At 42.7% G+C, this 20,469-nt stretch overlaps 1 protein-coding gene across 2 annotated transcripts in view; it reads left to right on the top strand.

The window, feature by feature from the left end:
* Nucleotides 1-3,249: 3,249 nt before the first annotated feature.
* ZNF462 (zinc finger protein 462) overlaps nt 3,250-20,469 on the top strand; it is a gene marked incomplete at its 5' end in the record, with an annotated part of 52,767 nt that continues 35,547 nt past the window's right edge. Inside the window, 5 exons of one of the 2 annotated variants that reach the window (XM_080637380.1) lie at nt 3,250-3,493; nt 4,085-9,555; nt 10,416-10,580; nt 12,127-12,401; nt 15,534-15,652. In XM_080637380.1, coding sequence (XP_080493506.1) covers nt 3,274-3,493; nt 4,085-9,555; nt 10,416-10,580; nt 12,127-12,401; nt 15,534-15,652 — 6,250 coding nt within the window. The remainder of the gene's footprint in view (nt 3,494-4,084; nt 9,556-10,415; nt 10,581-12,126; nt 12,402-15,533; nt 15,653-20,469) is intronic. The other variant, XM_080637379.1, reaches the window with a different exon arrangement.

Raw genomic sequence — 20,469 nt, 5'->3', positions numbered from 1 at the left:
AGGTGGGTCTCTCTTGTTTTGTGTACCGTGCAGACCAAAAAGAAGGAAGACATACCTTGTGTTTCAGGAGTTTTGTGTGGTTGGTTGGTGGGGACTTTTATTTATTTGTTTCTTGTTTGTACTAGTTTTTATCTATATATACATATAGATATATTTAAGCTCAAAATAGCAGTTTGCTTTTCTCCGCCTTTGTGCAGTGCCTAAATTTTAAAGAAAAATGTGGAAATGGTGAAGCAGAATTCTTTACAGAATGCTTCCTCCTGTTTCCAGTGTAATGCATGGTGAAAACATCTAATTTGAAGTCCATTCAGCTGTACCTGATGTTTGTTCCTCATAGCTGCAGTAAGATTAACCTCTTCTCTGGCTTACTGCTGCCTTTGTGATATAGACCCTGCTGAGATTCAAGCTGGAACCCACTAGAAATTCTCCATCAGTTTTTGCAATCAGCAGCTATTAATGATCTTTCAACTCTTGCTTCTGATTTGTAGCAGAAGGTTTAACGTTGGTTTAACGTTGTCTAGACGGCGTCCAGCATCTTTGAGATACCTTCTCCAAGCATCAGTGTACCATGACTGCTGGAGATGGTGATGGTGGTGGTTTTTAGCTCTTGAAGCTGCCAGGATTATCTTCGTTCAGAACCTCAGGTTTGCTCTCCCTCCTGGTTTTCTACTTTGTAAGCTGGCCTGAAGTTTCCGAAAGGGACAGGGCTGAAAGCATTTTGCGGTGGTGTTTCTAAAGGGTCTGAAGTTTTCCGGGGGGATGGGGTGGAGTGTAAGGGGGGAAGAGCAGATTTGTGTGTGTGTGTTGTTTTTCCTCTCTTCCACACAATGGAGCTTTCAGAGAACGTCTCTTAAAAGGCATAGCTACAGCCTTTGTGCGAAGGGTGTGTCTGCTGGCAGGGTTTGCTGATGCAGGCAGGCTGGCTGGTGATTAACAAAGGTCATTAGACTTTGGAATCTGGCAGGGGAGTGGGGTGGTGTGTCTTCTGCGCCAAGCAGGAGGGCTCTCCAGGGACAGGGCAGGCGGGGGGGCCTCCCGCCTGCCTCTCCCCCCTCCCCGCCTTCTGGGAGGCTCAGCTGTGTGTTGCCTCTTGTCTGTAGGACAGCTTGGACCAGTGTCTTGATGCTGTAATGCTGTGTTTCTGGAACAAACCATCACATTTGTCATCCATGGGACAGGGGAGCCAACCCGAGGAGATGGTTGCAGGCGATGTGCTCAGGGAAAGAAGGTGCTTCTTGGGCTGTGCAGGGGAACGCAATTTGGGGGACAAGTCATGCAGGAGAAGGGGAGATGTGTTCTAGGGATGCTGATTTTTCAAACATCACCCATGGAGGAGGAGGAGAAGAAAAAAGAGGGGGAAAAAGAAAGAAAAGGCTGGTGTGCTTGAGATGAAGCTGAGATGAGTGAGGCCATGTTGTGCACAGGCAAGAAGCTCTGAGCCTCGGAGTGCAGGAGTTGTCTGAGCTAAAATGGCTGCTCCCAAAGCTCAGAGGACTAGGGCAGCTTAGTGAGTCTTAAAGCTTCAGTGACGCAGGGGCTCATATCTCTTGAAAGTGTGATAAACACATTCAGCAGAGCTGTGGCTTGTTTGGCTGAGATGAAAGGACTAAGCTTGGGGGATGGGTAGTGAAAACTGGATGATCTGCTTTTCTGTGAAGTGCTCTAAATGCAGGAGTCGTCTGCTCCATGGAAAAATTTGTTTTCAGGTCTAATGGACTGTGCTAAAGGAGACGTGGGGTGGGGCTTCACTCACTGCTGTAATTTGATCCAGAGCAGATAGCAACCTCTTCCACACAATTTGGTCTGGTGCTTGCACATAAAAGCTGGAGTATCTCGATTATTGTAACTTTGTTAGCTGAAAAGAAGCTTCTGCAGCGTTCGTTTTCTTGATTGGTGGTGGGAGGGCGTGGGGGGAGAGAAAGGACGCAGTGCAGCCTGCAAAGTAATGTAGGTAAGTATGTGGAGAGCCTCTGTGCTCAAGCTGTCCAGAATTTGACCTGCTAGAAGTTTATTTTAGCAGGCTATCTGAAGAAGCATTCTTTCATATAAAATCCTGATGTATTATCCTGTCTCGCTTCAGTGCCCTAGTGTTTTGGAGCATTCTCCTCGCTGTGGAAGTAGCTTCATACACCACGTACAATAAACACATGGATTTTTTTGTGTGTGTGTTTTAGGCTGCCCTTTTGTCTTGAACATCTGAATGTTCAGTTTGTCATCCTTTCCCAGCACAGCACATGGAAGCTTAAAGAAGTAATCTTGTATTTTGCTCCCATGCCTAAATACTGCACAGTGCAGGAGTGTCAAAGTCTTTTGTCTTGCTTATGCTTTGTTTCTTCTCTTCTTCATGGCAGTGCATAAACACACATTGGTCACAAGCTGAACCACCACACTTCATCTTACCATATCTTATGTTGCTTTGTTTTTCAAGGTATGCAAGGCTGTGGGATAAATCAAAGAAGTCATGATGTCTCCTGAGTCTTTATAACTCCTGTTTTCATTGTACTTTTTGATCATTCCTGTTCTCATTGCTGTCCTTTTCTCCCTCCAGCACTCTCTGTCCCCCAGACTGCTAAGGTCATTTCCCCAGAATAAAATGAAACTGTAAACATTTTAACAATGAATAGAAGCACCCCTACAAAGCTTGGGGAAAGTAGGGCAGAGCAAAGCATTCTACCCTGGGCTCGTGTAGCTGCGTCTGACCCTACAGCTAAGTCTAGGTTTTCCAGCAACATCAGGACTGATGGGATGTTGAGAAGAAAGGCAGGTTTCTTCTTGTAAAGGCTGTTGGTCTATGGTAGTAAACCAGGCAGGACTTGTCAACTTCCAGGAAGGTTGGGTTGGTTTCATAAGGTTGTAAATTTCAGTGCATGGCTGGGAGTAATGGGCTCTTTCTGTAGTGTATGGGTTATGGTCTTAAATGACACAAAATTCTGAACAACAGCCATATTCTCTGGAATGGAAAAGCCAAGAAGGCAAAGACTATTAAATCAACAGTCACTTGTCAGAAGGCTGATTCCAGAGTTGAGTCAGCAACTTGTGAGCTACCTTGGTAGGACTTCATGTGAATCTGAATGTATGTCTCTTAATATGGTAAGTAAAAGTTGAGTTTTATACCACAGTATTTGCAGAATCTCTGGAAATGACAGAGTCATCATAGGTTTGATATACCTATTTTCAGGATTTGTTGTAATGGCGTTGGTGTAGAATATATCTCCTTCTTCTTTCCCTGTTTTTCTTGCAGGATTTTCTAATGTAAAAGGTCATCCCTGAACCATGGAGGTGCTGCAGTGTGATGGCTGCGATTTTCGAGCTCCATCTTATGAAGACCTAAAAGCACACATTCAGGATGTTCACACTGCCTTTCTGCAGCCAACTGATGTCTCTGAGGAAAGTCCTAGCCAGCCAAGGTCTGGTTCCATGAATGCTAGCAACCAGACTGAGGTTGAATTTTCTTCTGTAAAGGATGAATTTGCAATCGCAGATGAAATAGCAGGTAAGTCTCAACTCAAAGACTGACATCAACTCTTAAGATCTCAACTCTAACTCCCTATTTTACATGTGTCTTACTTAAGTATGTCTTAGTTTAGTTTGAAAAACTCATGTTATCTTTATTGCTGTATCAGCAAAGCAGATGTCTAGCTTCAGAGCCATATTGGTTCTGACTGTGGCTTTTTCTATAAATGCAAGCATGGAGGATGGTTTTATTTCCCAGCTGCTTTTCATGTAGTTCTTAATGCTGCTTTCTGTTATCATATTTTTGGGTTGTTCTTCGTTACTGTGAACCACCTCAAAATTTTCAAGTTCATTAGTGTACTGGGTTTATTTTTTCCTCAAGAAGATTATTTTGGAAATTATCTATGTCAAACTGTATACCTCAGTCATGTATATGTACAAATTATGCATAATAGGAATTTTTATGATCATTGCCAGATATGTAGATCTCACCGTAAGTAAGTGAGGGAATGCTAGTGTAATTATCATCTATTGAGGATGTGGTTGCATTCTTATGCATACGGGGGGGTGGAGAAGAAACCTTTTTACTTGGTTTACTTTATTAACATACATACCTTAATTCTCATTTTAGGGCAAAATGCAGCAAGTCAGATGGGGACTGGAAGTTACTATGGCCAGAGCCAGGCTTATTATGGTCAGCATGTGGCTCCAAATCCTAAACCAACCAACAAGTTTTTCCAGTGCAAGTTCTGTGTGCGTTACTTCCGTTCCAAAAATCTCCTCATAGAGCACACACGCAAGGTTCATGGAGCGCAGGCTGGGGGAAGCTCAGCGGGCCCACCAACGGCTAGTTCCCTAAATTACAGCATCATGATGCATGAAGGGTTTGGTAAAGTTTTCAGTTGCCAGTTCTGTACCTACAAGTCACCTAGGCGCGCAAGGATTATTAAACACCAGAAAATGTATCACAAAAACAACCTGAAAGAGACTTCAACTCCTCCTGCTGCTGCCGCTGCTGTGTCTGAATCAACATCTGCTTCTGTGCCAGTGCAGGAACCCTGCAAGGAGCTGCCTGCAGAAGTGGTGGAACGGAGCATTTTGGAATCCATGGTTAAGCCCCTGACAAAGTCTAGGGGCAACTTTTGCTGTGAATGGTGCAGCTACCAGACACCTCGAAGGGAACGCTGGTGTGACCACATGATGAAGAAACACCGTAGCATGGTAAAAATACTGTCAAGCCTGAGGCAGCAACAAGATGGAACCAGTGCACCTGATGTACAGAGTAAGAGTGCCCAGAATGCCTCCCCAAACTCTAATTATATGTCCATGAATACAACAGGACGTGAGATGTCGAATGCTAATGTCTCAAACTTCAGGAGCTCTATGGGCAATTCCCTTATCAGGCCCAACTCTTCTACATCTTCTAAGTTTTCTTCTGTGTCTTACCCTCAAATGAAGCCTAAGTCACCTCACAACTCGGGCATGGTTAATTTATCTGACAGATCCCGCTATGGAATTGCTGATATGACAAATTCTTCTGCTGACCTGGAAACAAGCAGTATGCTAAATGACTCCAGCTCAGATGAAGAACTAAATGAAATGGACAGCGAGAATGGCTTGAACTCCATGGATCACCAGACCTCAGGAATGTCTGCAGAGCAGCTGATGGGATCTGATGGCAATAAACTATTGGAAACAAAGGGGATTCCCTTTAGAAGGTATATGAACAGGTTCCAGTGTCCTTTTTGCCCTTTCCTGACGATGCACCGTCGCAGCATATCCCGTCACATTGAAAACATCCACCTGTCTGGTAAGACAGCTGTGTACAAGTGCGATGAATGCCCTTTCACCTGCAAGAGTTCATTAAAGCTTGGTGCCCACAAGCAGTGTCACACAGGAACAACATCAGACTGGGACACTATGAACTCTCAGACTGAAAGCATCGCCTCTTCTTTGAATGACAGCACAGTGTCTTATGAGAGTGGAAATATAAATGGAAGGAAGTCAGCCGGGATGATGGAACCGGTGCAGCCACAGCAGCAACAGCAACAACAGCAGTCACCCCAGCCCCATTCACAACATCCATACAAGTGCACAATGTGCAACTATTCCACCACGACTTTGAAAGGCCTCAGAGTTCATCAGCAACACAAGCATTCATTCTGTGACAACTTGCCAAAATATGATGGGCCGCCATCAAACACGCCACAAGAAAGTGAGGCAGATGCTCACCCCTCTGCCAGCACAGTGAAGAAGAGCCAGACCTCCATCCTTGGTCTCTCATCTAAAAATAACTTTGTGGCGAAAGCCCCCCGGAAAGTGTCAAATGACTTCCCTTTAGATCTCTCACCAGTGAAAAAGAGAACTAGAATCGATGAAATAGCGAGCAACCTGCAGAGCAAAATCAGCCAAAACAAACAGCAAGAAGATGCTGTGATTAATGTAGAGGATGATGAGGAAGAGGAGGAGGACAATGAGGTGGAGATAGAAGTAGAGTTAGACAGAGAAGAAGAACAAACAGAACCAATGATAGATGTTTCCAGTACTTATGCACCCCAACAAATGTGGGGCAGAGAGGCTAATGATTCCCAGAAGGAAACAAACTTTAGAACCATGCAACATGACTACAATTCCACCAATGGAGCGGAGATTGAGCTCACTTTATCTGAAGATGAGGAAGACTATTACTCTTCTGTCAGCATGAAGGACCATCAGAGCCCTAATGCCTCTGTTCTGGGGAGCCAGTCGAACATATATGGTGCCGATCAGAACAATGAAAATTCAGAGTTTAATGACTCTGGCAGACTTTACTATTGTAAACACTGTGATTTCAGCAACAAATCTGCCAGGAGTGTTAGCACCCACTACCAGCGAATGCATCCCTATATTAAATTCAGCTTTAGGTATATTCTGGATCCCAATGATCACAGCGCAGTATACCGGTGTCTTGAGTGCTACATTGACTACACAAATTTTGAAGACCTACAGCAGCATTATGGAGAACATCATCCTGAAGCTATGAATGTACTGAACTTTGATCATTCTGATCTGATCTACCGGTGCCGCTTCTGCTCTTATACAAGCCCCAATGTTAGAAGCCTGATGCCACATTACCAAAGAATGCATCCCACAGTGAAAATTAACAATGCAATGATATTTTCAAGCTATGTTGTTGAGCAGCAAGAGGGGCTGAACACAGAGTCTCAAACACTGAGAGAGATCTTGAATTCTGCTCCAAAAACTATGGCAACTTCCACCCCCGTGGCTCGCGGGGCTGGTGTGCCAGCTGGTTTTAACAAAAGTGCCGCCAAGAGTTTTAGTCCTGAATGTGAAAACCAGAAGGAACTTTCAGTCAATAGCGTGGTTGTTTATGACTGTGACGTGTGCTCATTTGCAAGCCCTAACATGCATTCAGTTCTGGTGCATTACCAGAAAAAGCACCCCGAAGAAAAAGCATCATATTTCAGAATTCAGAAGACTATGCGTGTAGTCTCTGTTGAGAGGGGCTCTGCCCTGGCTCAGATGTCTTTTGAGTTGGGAACACCCATTTCCCCAAAATTGTCCAACTTGGGTTCTCCACCACCAGACCTCTCTACGGAACTCTACTATTGCAAACACTGTTCATACAGCAACCGTTCAGTTGTAGGAGTGCTTGTCCACTACCAGAAAAGGCACCCAGAGATAAAGGTCACTGCCAAATATATCAGACAGGCACCCCCCACTGCAGCCATGATGAGGGCTGGTGAATTGCCACCTGGTATTCAGAGGCCACCAATGTCAATGCAGCAGTTGAGCCGGGGTGGAACTGAGACCTCTGTGAATCCTCCTGAGAATGAAATGTTCTTCTGCCAACACTGTGATTATGGAAATCGGACAGTGAAAGGCGTGCTCATTCATTACCAAAAGAAGCACCGTGACTTCAAAGCTAACGCAGACGTGATTAGGCAGCATACAGCCACCATAAGAAGCCTTTGTGATCGCAGCCAGAAGAAATCGCCTGGCAGCATGCCTGCTCACACCTCCAGCACCGAAAGGGACAAATCAAAGCTGAGAGCCCTCAAATGCAGGCAGTGTAGCTACACAACACCTTACTTCTATGCACTGAGGAAGCATATTAAGAAAGACCACCCGACTCTGAAGGCCACAGTCACATCCATTCTGAGATGGGCATTTTTGGATGGTTTGATAGAAGCTGGTTATCACTGTGAATGGTGCATTTATTCACACACAGAGCCAAGTGGTTTACTTGTGCATTACCAAAGGAGACATCCCGAGCATTATGTTGACTATACGTATATGGCAACTAAACTCTGGGCAGGTCCTGATCCTTCGCCTCCTGCTCTAGTGATGCCAACAGAGATAAAGACCTATAAATGCAGAGACTGCATTTTTGAAGCATCTTCCATTTGGGATATTACTAATCACTACCAAGCATTTCACCCTTGGGCCATGAATGGAGATGAATCTGTGTTGTTGGATATCATTAAGGAGAAAGATGCTGCTGAGAAATGCATCCCACAGCCTGACGAAGGCGGGGTCAGGATGGATGCTGAAGACCAGATAACAACATCACAAATGGATCAGGATGCAGAGTGTGCAGAGGATCCCAGCCTTTCCCAGGAAAAAGCTGTCCAGCTGGCTTCTGCAAACCCTGCCATCTCCTCCACTCCTTATCAGTGTACAGTTTGCCAGTCTGAGTACAACAACTTGCATGGCCTCCTGACACATTATGGCAAAAAGCATCCTGGCATGAAAGTGAAAGCTGCGGACTTTGCTCAGGATATAGACATTAACCCAGGGGCTGTATATAAATGCAGACATTGCCCATACATCAATACACGTATTCATGGTGTTCTCACACACTACCAGAAACGACATCCATCAATAAAGGTCACTGCTGAAGACTTCGTGCATGATGTGGAGCAGTCAACTGATATTGCTCAGAATGATGTGGAAGAGACAAGTAGGATTTTCAAGCAAGGCTATGGTGCTTATCGGTGCAAACTCTGCCCTTACACCCATGGAACACTTGAGAAGCTGAAAATTCACTATGAGAAATACCACAATCAGCCTGAGTTTGATGTTTTTGCCCAGTCACCACCAAAGGTGTCTGCCTCAGTGGAGCCAGACTTGGTGACTGAAATCAAGGCCTCGCCAGAAATTGCTGCTGAGGATCTTGGAGAAGTATCTATGTCAGGACCTCATTTCTCCAGTTCTCATTTGGTGTCTCACACAGTTTTCCGGTGTCAGCTCTGCAAATACTTCTGTTCTACCAGAAAGGGGATAGCTAGGCACTACCGCATTAAACATAACAATGTCCGGGCACAGCCAGAGGGCAAAAACAACCTCTTCAAATGTGCCTTATGTTCGTACACCAACCCTATCCGCAAAGGGCTTGCGGCACACTACCAGAAAAGGCATGACATTGATGCTTACTACACTCACTGCTTAGCAGCCTCCAGGACAGTTAGCGACAAACCCAATAAAGTGATAATTCCGTCTCCTCCCAAGGATGACACTCCTCAGTTAAGTGAGGAGCTGAGGAGGGCTGTAGAGAAGAAGAAATGCTCACTTTGCTCCTTCCAGTCCTTCAGCAAAAAAGGTATTGTGTCCCACTACATGAAGCGTCACCCTGGTGTCTTCCCTAAGAAGCAGCATGCAAGCAAGCTGGGGGGTTACTTCACTGCTGTCTATGCTGATGAGCATGAAAAGCCAACCCCAGTTGAGGAGAGGAGTGACTTTGAAAAGCCTGAGGTGGAGACTGAGGCTCAGGAGATTGAGTGGCTTCCCTTCAGGTGCATAAAATGTTTCAAGCTGTCCTTCAGCACAGCAGAGTTGCTGTGCATGCATTACACCGACCACCACAGCAAGGATTTGAAGAGGGACTTTACCATACTGGGAAGCGGCACTCGCTCCCAGAGCCCTGTCTACCAGTGCAAGCACTGTGATATGAAGTTGCATAGCACGGCAGAGCTGACCGCACACTTGAATGGTCACAATGAGGAATTCCAGAAGCGTGCCAAACGTCAGGAGAGGAGGAAGCAGCTTTTGAGCAAGCAGAAATATGCAGATGGTGCTTTTGCAGATTTCAAACAAGAAAGGGTAAGGATCTGCGTGTCTGGTCTCTTTCCCTGCTCTCAACTCTCTGCCAGGGAGCCCACTACTGCCCACTTGCATGTTCTTTTTGACAGCCGTATAACCACAGGCTGATGAATGACTCAGCGTGCCAGTGAGCTCCATAAGTCAATTACACATTCTGCTTTAATTTCCTCATCCATCCTCTTCATTTCCTTAGGTTCTGCCCTGCTCCTTCCTGCTGCTTCCTTCAGTATTTTCTTTACCTTCTTTCCTTCCTCCCAGCCTTCTGGAAGGCCATCTGTATCAGACAGTTAACTTGTTCTTTTGTGGGAAGGCTGCTCTGTACTTTGTTGCAAATTCTTTGCAAAATGTGGCATTCCTCTCTTCAGCATGCCTCTGAAAAATACCAGTTGCCTTCTCAATCTTCTCTCTTTGTCAGTAGTTTCTCTGATTAAGCACTCAGTATTAACATGATATGAACCTGACTGGTGACTGAAGATTTGGGCAGGTGCTTCATAAGCAGAGGACCAAATTGTGCTCTTTTTCTTGCCTGCTTACCCACTTGTGCTTCAGTCTGAAATATACTTGCTGTAGAAAAGCTCTGCAGAGCTGTTGGGGAAGTTGTGGTGTCATGGAAGAGCAGTTTTGGATCTAAGTGAACGGTCTTCTAGGGGACCACTGTTAGGCAGAAACTGCACAGGTGTCTTGTGTGTTTATTTTGGAGGCATTTAAAGATGTCAACAAAAATTAACCTTTGCAGTTCTGCAAAACAGGACATATGTACATAAAGTGTAATTTCCCTTCAGATGTAAAACCTGGCCTGTGTTCCTAAAAATGAGGTAGCAAAGCATGCTTCAGTGACTTACGCGTGTGTCCTCAAACAGGCTTTTGGACACTTGGAAGAGGTTTCAAAACTGAAGGAGAGGAAGGTGGTTGGCTACAAATGCAAATTTTGTGTGGAAGTCCATCCAACACTTCGAGCTATCTGTAATCACCTCCGCAAGCATGTCCAGTATGGGAATGTCTCTTCTGTGTCAGCTACGGTAAAGGTAAGAATTGTAAAAAGGTGACTGAAGGTGACTGCAACTTCCCGCACTGTTAAAATAAAGGGCTTGTTTGAAAACCTGTGAAGAGCTCTTGTGAAGTTAAATGGGTTTTGAACTGGGTATTCCAGTTCAGCATGATGTTTTAATTCAACACTAAGTTTCTGAAGTGCATTTGGTTTATTTAAAGATGTTTTAACTTTTTTCCATTCTTGATCCAGGGGAATGAAGACTATTTAATTCTCATTTCTTCTCAGCCACAAAGGAGTTGATGTCGTTGATGACCGAAAGACTTGGTTTATGAGCAGGAGGCTTTCTCTCTTTCATCTATTCTGGGCAACTTTTGGAAGTGTGGGAAGTGTGTGTATGGAAATGTGTGGAGTTGCTTATGGTACACCTTTCCACATGAAATTTGCACACTGGCTCCAAACAAAACATTCAGTGGTCAGCTGAGCCAGTGGGCCTGTTCAGGTGATCTGGTGTACATGTGGTGGTCTTTTCTCCCTTTGGAAGGGGATGACTTCTAGGACGTCTCAGGGACATGCCATTCTCCACAGCCTTGTTTCCAGGATATTGGCAGGGGTACTGAAAGTGCAACAAGGCTGTCAGAACTAGCTGTATGTTCCTCTTCATTCTGCAGTGGGCTCTTGGCAAAGACTCCTGCTGCCTGACTAAAAGTGCTTCTTTGGCAACAGCGTCTGCTTGTTGTGAGGAAGCCAAGTCCTTCATGGCCTTACTTCTCCTACCTGAGAAACCTTCCATTGCCCTATCACTGACCTTTCTTTACTTTACCCAGTACTACTGACAGATTCAGACACTTCCCTCCTAACAGATGATTTACTCTTCTCCTTGCGTCTCAAGTGAAGTTTACATAGGGTCAATGCATTCTTTTGAGTAAATAGTTTTGCAGGAGGGAACAGAAGCCAAAATCCATGACTAAAAGAATATGATGGAAATACTCTTGTAGGCTGTTAAAGTTGCTGCAAAAATGTATGCTCAGATAGAGAAGGGAAGGAAAGTTAGGGAAACCAGTAAAAAACAGACTTGTTCTGTTTGCTTTTTATTTTTGAAGAGAAGCTAGGGTCTTAGAGTACTGACTTTTTTATTGTTTGACACTGATGGACAAAGTCTACTGTAAATTACAGTATTAGTCTGCAGAGTAGCTACACTGTAAGCTAGAGCAAAATAAACTAAAATTAACTTGCTCTATACCTTACTGATGTTTATCTGTTCAAGTTTAGAAGGTTTGTATCAGGACTATTGAAAGTTGATTCAGTTTCTTGTATTTTTTCATTATCTGACTCAAATTTGATCGAGTGAGACTTTTTTGTTTACATCTGCATGTGTGTATATAGTAGATATAATAACATTTTTCCCTCCCAAAAGTAAACCTTTTTTTTTCCAGAAAGCCATTGGTGTGGAGTTTGTGTAGGGATATATTTAGAAAAATACTGCAGTGGGAAACCTAGGCATTATAATGAACACATGGGAAAAGACCAAGGGGAAGAAGGGAGAAAGAATTGATGCCTTTGGGGGGGTATGTGTTTTTTAGCAGGAAGCTGAAGATTCTTCAAACACAGCTTTGATGGAGGGTTTTGAGGGAACCAAAGACCCTGGCATTATGGAATTTACAGAAGCTGAATTTGGAGCATCCTTGGAAGATGAAACCAGGCCTGGGGGCTACCACTGCAGCCAGTGTGACCGGGTTTTGATGTCTATGCAGGGTCTGCGATCTCACGAGAGGAGTCACTTGGCTCTGGCCATGTTTACCCGGGAAGACAAGTACAGCTGCCAGTATTGCTCCTTTGTCTCTGCTTTCAGGCACAAGTAAGTTGTTTTAATTTTGTTTTCAAAAGAAGTACAAACTAGCACTGCTGTTTTGCAGGTTGACACTGAAGAAGAGAGCAGTCAACTTGATCTTGAGCAGCACTTTTCTCAGCATTTAGGTATTTTCCATGCTGCAAAATCTTTGGCCGTTATGAGTGGCTGTTTATAAAAGGTTGCATCTTTGTATCTTCTTGAATTTATTTAAGCCATTGTTTCGTTTTTTTGTTTTGTTTTGTTTTGTTTTTTTGCGTGTAGGGTAAAAGCATGCAAGCAAAAGAGTAAGACCCCTTTCAGTAGGCAAACAGTGAAGCCCACCACTTATGCAACCTTGTCAAATGTATGAGACTTAACAAGTTTTTACGAAGAAGAGGAAAGTATTTTTCTTGTTAATTTTTCATGTTTAAGGAACTTCTGCTGCACATAACTACCTTGTTTATAATTACTTTAACTCTTTGATGATTGAGTTTTCATTTGTAATATTAAGTAACTGCCATAAACTTACCTGAAAATCAGATTTTTTACAAAAATCTCCTAATTATGATGTGCAATTTCAATCTACAAATATTTCAAGTTCACAGCAGTGTGGTATACTAATGACTCCCTAAGCCTGTTTTCTTGTCTGATATAGCACATGGAAAATACTCAGTCATCATGAATGGTCATGTTTTTTGTGGTTTGTTGCCTCAAGACTGGCTTTGCCTTAAGCTTGGTAGTTTTAAAAATTATTTAAATCATAATCATATGCATGGCATACCCCAAAAATGGAGTTTGTGGGATACTTTCTGTTAGCATCTTGGACTGACTCACAGATATATTGTTTTTTCTGATTTTGTGGGGAGAGAACATCTTATTTACTGTTTTAACAAAAGAGAGATCCAGGTGCTCGTTTGATGTAGGCATTCATAGCACTGTCAGTAGCACTCGTAAATTGGGTGAAGATGTCACTGGATTGTAGTCAAAGGCATGTGGGAGAGAAAGCATGGTAAAAAGCATTTTTTTACTCCTTGTATTAAGAAGTGAGATTCCTGATGGTTTTTGTAGCATCATTGCAAATTGATGCCACAGCTTGGTCAGCCTTGTTGAAAAGGACGATGGGGTTAAGCAGCCAACACTAAGAAAGGGACTGGAAGAAGGATTGACACTACTGGGAGTATCCCACCTTTTGGCAAGTTTGACAGTTGAGGATGTCCCTACCTCACATAGCTTACAAACCTTCTACTTGCCTAGTAAATGCTTCCAAAATCAGACTTGCCATTAAGTTTGGTCCCTAGTCACTCTATTTCCTACTTAGGAAGTGATTAAAGTCGTATCCTGCAGGTAGAAGGATGGGTAAGTCAGAAAGTGGTGGATTGCAGGGAGGAACTCTAGAGGTATCACCTCACTTGATAATAGGTGTTGTCACTGTTGTTGAAGTTGTCTGCTTCATATTTTGTATTTGTGTCTGATGGAATTACTCTTCTGGGAAGTAAAGTCTGTGAAAGAAACGAAACAAAATGTTTAAGTAGCTCAATGTTCTCCCACATCTGACCAAGACTTTAAAACCTGCCTTTGACGAATTTTTCTGGCCAAGTATGTGGATGTGAATATAGTTTTAATTGTTATTGTGTAGAATACCTTAAGGTATATATTTAGAATAGCTTGATAAGTATTATATACATCTTTGCAGTCTGCTTTAATTCTTAAGTAAGCTCACGCTTTTTCAGCTATTTAAAATAGGTTTTGTTCTATGAAGTATTCACTACAAATGTTCAATGTCTTACTTATTTAGGAGGCCTTTTAACTCGTATATCCTAAAAAGCTGTACATCTGACCTTGCCACAGACTCCATCCCGGGTTTCTATTAAATTGTATTTGTATAAAGTGCCCCTGTGAGGAGCTACAAAATAATTTCTTATTATTTTTCTGTCATCGGATCTTTAAATACACAGACTTCAGTGTTAGCTCTCATAAGCAAGTATTTTCTGGCTCAAGCTCTTGTCAGTGTGGGACTAAAGATCCCATGACTATCTTTTGTAGTATGAGAGGGCTGGAACAATTGCCACTTGATCTACGTGTTGATATTCAGTAAAAAAACGAACAGGACAATTTAGGGCAAATAAAAGGAAATATGCATGAAATGTATCTGGAATTAAGGTGTCAGGTAGGGGGTTGTTTTGGCAAACTGCCACTCCTCCACTGTGCTGTATCTCTCCTGCTTTTGTTCCATCACCATGTACAAGATTGCTCAAGCTAATACTAGATCTCGAAGAAGAGGCTCTACTGGAAATGTTTACAGCTACCTGCCTGCCACCTGGAGTCTCTGAATTCATGGCTGTCAGCCATAGAGTAGGAACAGCAGAGCTCTCAGAATGAATTTGATCTTCTGTTAGAAAATGTGAAAAACATCCCTTTTTCCCTTCCAAACTTTGCTGAGCTGTGACAAGAAACTATGGAGAGAGTGCAGGTTCTGATCATCCCCCAGTATTCAGGCTGTTGGTAGCTTCCATTTTTCCCTGAAGAAAGTAGAGGCTGGTCTCTACCACCTCTCCATCTCTTGTTGAGATTCATGCAGAATCTCCCACACTGTTACTTCTTGAAACTCTGCTGCCTTTTAATTCTGGAATTCATCAACTGCAGCCTGTTGGCACCCTCCCCAGAGCATGATCTCTAATCTGCTTTTGCTGCTGTAACCCAAAGAAGGCTTCCTCACTAAAGCTGGTCAAAAATACTCTTCCCCTCCATCAACAGGACAAAAGGGGATCTATTTTTATAAAAATGCTTGCCAGGAGAAGATTTCTGTAATGACATTTTTACTGTTCTTGACTGTTTCTTGTTTCTTCAGCTGGTCCTTTGAGTCTGGATCAAGTACAATTTAATTTATACTAATCTTGTGCTAGAAGTTTATTTAAGTGGTTTGTTTTATGCATAACAGAATTGGTGTCAGCTCTGCTCCTTTTCCTCAGATTAGATTCTACTTTATTCTGTAAGCAGACCTATTGAATTTTAAGAGAGAGTATGAGAAATTATAGTTGACTCTGGTCTGCCTCTTATTTAATTTATTATTGTTGTTAAGTGTTTTGCTTTGCATCAGAAGGAATAGTTGAAATTATTTACTGTTTTGTGTTTCCTCTTTTCTGTGTTTCTCTTTTCAAGTCTGGATCGTCATATGCAGACCCATCATGGACACCATAAACCGTTCCGTTGCAAATTGTGCCCATTCAAGTCGTCTTACAATAGCCGCCTGAAAACACATATACTCAAGGCTCATGCTGGTAAGTTTTATCTGTCAGTTTTGCAGAGCAGCAGCTGAAATGGCCCATGTATTCTTGTTGCTGGTCAGAGATGCTGATTTCAACCACGTGTTTTGTCACCAAAGTTGGGTAAGCTTACCAAAGTCGAGTCAGTATTGGCCAGCCTACGCACCTGTTGGAATCAGTGGCAGTTTGGATAATGTTTTTGTAAGGATAAGAATTTAAAACAGTGATGAGTACTTCAAGAACTTAATTTTTCTATTTTCTTCCATATGAATGTGTTGGTTTATTTTTTTTTCTTGTTATTGTTTTGGCTTGTTTCCAAAAGAATTTAATCAGTCCGCCTATACCATCAGTGTCTCAACAGATTGGTAGTGAGCTTTGCTCCACTATGTTTGTTTTTATGTTTGTGCTTTAGGTGACTCTGAGGAAAGGATTGTGGATTGCACCTTGATTTTGGTAGAGTCTTACTCTAGCTTTCATGTTAAAACCAAACACTGCAAACTTTGGGGGTCAGGTCTGTCTGCAGCAGACTGAGAATGGCATGATTCCATTATCGTATATGGAAATTTGTCTTGCAGATCTCTGTATTGCAAGACAAATAGGTACGCTTCTGCTAAACAGAATTGGGAGGGTGATGTGTCATACAGGACAGGTTGTCTCAAAGTGTTGCACCTTTGATTTTTATTTAAAAGTGCATGAGTCAGAATTTCCTCAGCTTTATTCCATGGCCCTAGGCTCTTGGCATCATCGTGCATCATACATGGAAAGGTTATCAGAAGATTGAGTCACTGGCTGGACAAAGATGCAGCTGACACAGTTGCATCTTTGTGGTTAAAAGGACAAAAAAAAATCAACCCTCACACCACAGTCCAAACAGGCACTGTAATGCGAGTAACAGAATACTGACCAATCTAAACACCTGCAAACTAGCCCAGTTGTTAAAAAGTTGCACAGACAAACTCCTGGAACAGATGACAAAAGGGCTAGAAGTATGGTCCTGTCCTTATTATTTGTTTACACTATGTCATATACACAGATTGGGGTGGAGGAGGAAGACGGGAAAATGGGGAGAAAAGGCAGGAGAATTTATGTCTGTCTGCTCTGGGGAAGAAAAAGAAAAAAAAGTAAAAAAAGAAAAGTAATTGTCACCATTGATCCAAAGGCACTTTTCATATACAAAAATGTAGGAGGGATTGAGGATTGATGCTCGCTTGTTCTTTGTTTCCTGTATTGATTTCAGATTTCACAAAGATTGTGCCAGGACACTTTTCTATACTTAGATAGGTATTTTGGATTAGCTTAATTTTTGCCAGTCTCCTGTTGTACTGGGGCCTATGGCATTCTGTCCCTTCTAGGAAATCCAACTGTATGCAGCAGTTCCAGTTCACAATTCCACATCCTGTACAGAGGTGACATGGTTCTTTATCTTTGCCAACCGTAAGATAATGGTTTTTTTATGCTAATGTGCAGTTGGGCTACTTTGTGTTACCTTGTTTGAACCTTCCAGAATTTTAGAGTCAAGTTAGCGTGCAGCTAGTATTTACTTCACACTCCTCTTCATGTAAGTCTTTGATTTATTTATTATGAATTCATGCTCTTGAACTTGATTACTGGACATGCCTCAAAGGACCATGTTTTGCAATGTGCAAGAACACAATGGTTTTCTAGATAGTGCTTGCACAATTACTTTTATAACAAGTTTTCCAAAGGCTTATGACCTGTTTCTGCCTCAGTCCATTTCTACCATTTCACATCACAGAGAAGTTGCTTGTATATTTTTCAGGCAAAGCTTTGCTTTGCTGTGTTTCGAATCACTCCTTCGGAAAGACATACTACTGAATAAACATGTTATGAAGACTTTCCCTGAGCCTCCACAGTTTTTCAATAACAGTGATTCTCTGAACCTCTTTTGTGACCAATTTTTGGTCTCTTGTCAATCATCTAATTATCAGTATATTTAAAAGTAGAATTTTTCTGAAGTCTCCTGGAGATCTATAAAATTCAGTAAAATACAGAATCCTGAAATACTTTACTGAGTCTGCCTTTCCCTTATTTTCTGGGGATGGATGAAAATTCAGTACACTATAAAATGCGTTCTTGCCTAACAGCTGGTACTACTCAGTGTTTCTGGCATTTTTTTTTCATCCAGTCTGTGCCATCTCCTTTGGCATGAAGCAGAAGGGTTTACAGTATCTCTAAATGGGCTACATGTTGTTTTAATCTGAATTTTTTTACCTTTTTTTTTATATATATATATATTGTTAGCAGGACTTTTGTTAGGCTTTTCTAGTGTCCTTGCTTCACTAGTAATGAGACTGGATGCACTGAAAGCATGGTAAGGCACATGAAAAACAATGAGGTGGTTGTTGGCATGGCTTCACTAAGGGGAAATCCTGCCTGACCAATTTGGTGGCCTTCTATGATGGGTTTTACAGAACTGATGGACAGGGGTAGAGCAGTTGATGTCATCTACCTGGACTTATGCAAAGCGTTCAACACTGTCCTTGTCTCTGAATTGGAGAGACATCAATTTGATGGGTGGACCACTCGGTGGATAAAGAACTGGCTGGATGGCTGCACGCAAAGAGTTGTGGTCAATGGCTCAATGACCGGCTGGAGACCAGTAACGAGTGGTGTCCCTCAGGGATCGGTGTTGGGACCGGTCTTGTTCAACATCTTTGGCAGTGACATGGACAGTGGGATTGAGTGCGCCCTCAGCAAGTTTGCCGATGACACCAAGCTGTGTGGTTCGGTTGATACACTGGTGGGAAGGGATGCCATCCAGAGGGACCTCGACACACTTGTGAGGTGGGCTGATGTCACCCTTACGAAGTTCAACTAAGCCAAGAGCAAGGTCCTACAGCTGCGTTGGAGCAATCCCAGGCACAGCTACAGGTTGGGCAGAGAAGAGATTCAGAGCAGCCCTGCAGAGAAGGACTTGGGGGTGTTGGTCGATGAGAAAATGAACATGAGCCGGCTTCAGTGTGTGCTCGCAGCCCAGAAAGCCAACTGTATCCTGGGCTTCACTAGGGACTGTAGTGACAGCACAAGGGGTAACGGGTTAAAACTTAAACAGGGGAAGTTTAGATTGGATATAAGGAAGAAATTCTTTACTGTGAGGGTGGTGAGGCACTGGAATGGGCTACCCAGGGAAGTTGTGAATGCTCCGTCCCTGGTGGTGTTCAAGGCCAGGTTGGACAGAGCCTTGGGTGGCATAGCTTAGTGGGAGGTGTCCCTGCCCTTTGCAAGGGGTTGGAACTAGATGATCTTAAGGTCCTTTCCAACCCTAACTATTCTATGATTCTATCGTAAAAGAAGCATGACCAGCAGGTTGAAGGAGGCGATCCTGCCCCTCTACACAGACTCCCAACTTGGAGTCTGAGTGCAGTTCTGGTGTCCTCAACATAAAAAGGACATGGAACTGTTGGAACAAGTCCAGAGGAGGGCCACGAGGATGATCAGGGGACTGGAGCACCTCCCATGTGAAGATAGGCTGAGAAAGTTGGGGCTGTTCAGCCTGGAGAAGAGAAGGCTGCGTGGAGACCTCATAGCAGCCTTCCAGTATCTGAAGGGGGCCTACAAGGATGCTGGGGATGGACTCTTTGTTAGGGATTGTAGTGATAGGACAAGGGGTAATGGGTTCAAATGTAAACAGGAGAAGTTTAGATTGGATATAAGAAGTTCTTTACTGTTAGGGTGGTGAGGCACTGGAATGGGTTGCCCAAGGAAGCTGTGAATGCTCCATCCCTGGCAGTGTTCAAGGCCAGGTTGGACAGAGCCTTGGATGACATGGTTTAGTGTGAAGTGTGTCTGCCCATGGCAGTGGGGGTTGGAACTAAATGATCTTAAGGTCCTTTCCATCCTTAACTATTCTATGATTCACTTCACGCACAAATGAATGTAAGACAGAGCCCTGCTCTGTTTCTGTGTAATCTGGAACATAATGCTTTGAGTACATACTGGGTGTTGAAACATACTACATACATTTTTTTAGATTTATTTATATGTATGCTTATTAACCATTCTATAAAATGCAAAACTAGCAGTCAAAAAAGTACAGAAGGCTTCTGTTAAGCCAAACTGTAGCCTTTCCTCTGCAATCAAACACATCCTTTCATGCCAATGTCCACCTAAACTCTTATGGATGAATAGTGGGTATATTTATTAGTTGCATGTAGACTGCTTAATATGTAATCATCCTCTATTTGCTCTAATGTCTTGTGGTGCTTTAAAGATAACAGTTCGTGTCTCTTAAAGATAACTACTTCGTGTCTCTTGTACTGACAAACCATGAAGGTTTGTCTATATCTGTATCTCATGGGTATCTTATACTTTGGAGTTTCTTTTGACCTTAATAATCCTGTCCAATTGAACAACTTGTGTTATGTTATATACAAAAAATATTTTCTTTCTATTTATAAAAAGTTAATATATGAGTGATACACAGGTGAGGAATGCCACTGAAAGAACATGGGGCAATTTCTTGTTTCATCATTTCAGATTAACTGACCTGTACTTTTTCAGATGTAGCAAAAGAAGGTTTTTAAGAGATTGTATTTTGTCTCCTTTATTAGTATGGGTTTGTTTGGAAGAAGGGGCAGGAGTTACTTTTATGAAGGATTGCAGTTAGGTTGTTAATCTTTTCAGATATGCTCACTCTGACTTGCTGCAATACATGTGTTTTCACATTCACTTTTTGTTCACTTAGTTCTGGTGTTGGAAAACAATGCTGTTTGAGAAACTTGTTTGTTGAATTTGTTTAGACATGGAAAACATGTTCTGCTTCGTTCATTACCAGAACTCTTGTCCTTCTGTTACTACTCATGAATGTTTCA

This window comes from Psittacula echo (assembly GCF_963264785.1).
Source record: "Psittacula echo genome assembly, chromosome: Z".
Classification (NCBI taxonomy): Eukaryota; Metazoa; Chordata; class Aves; order Psittaciformes; family Psittacidae; genus Psittacula; species Psittacula echo.
This window is presented reverse-complemented; position numbering and strand designations above follow the sequence as displayed.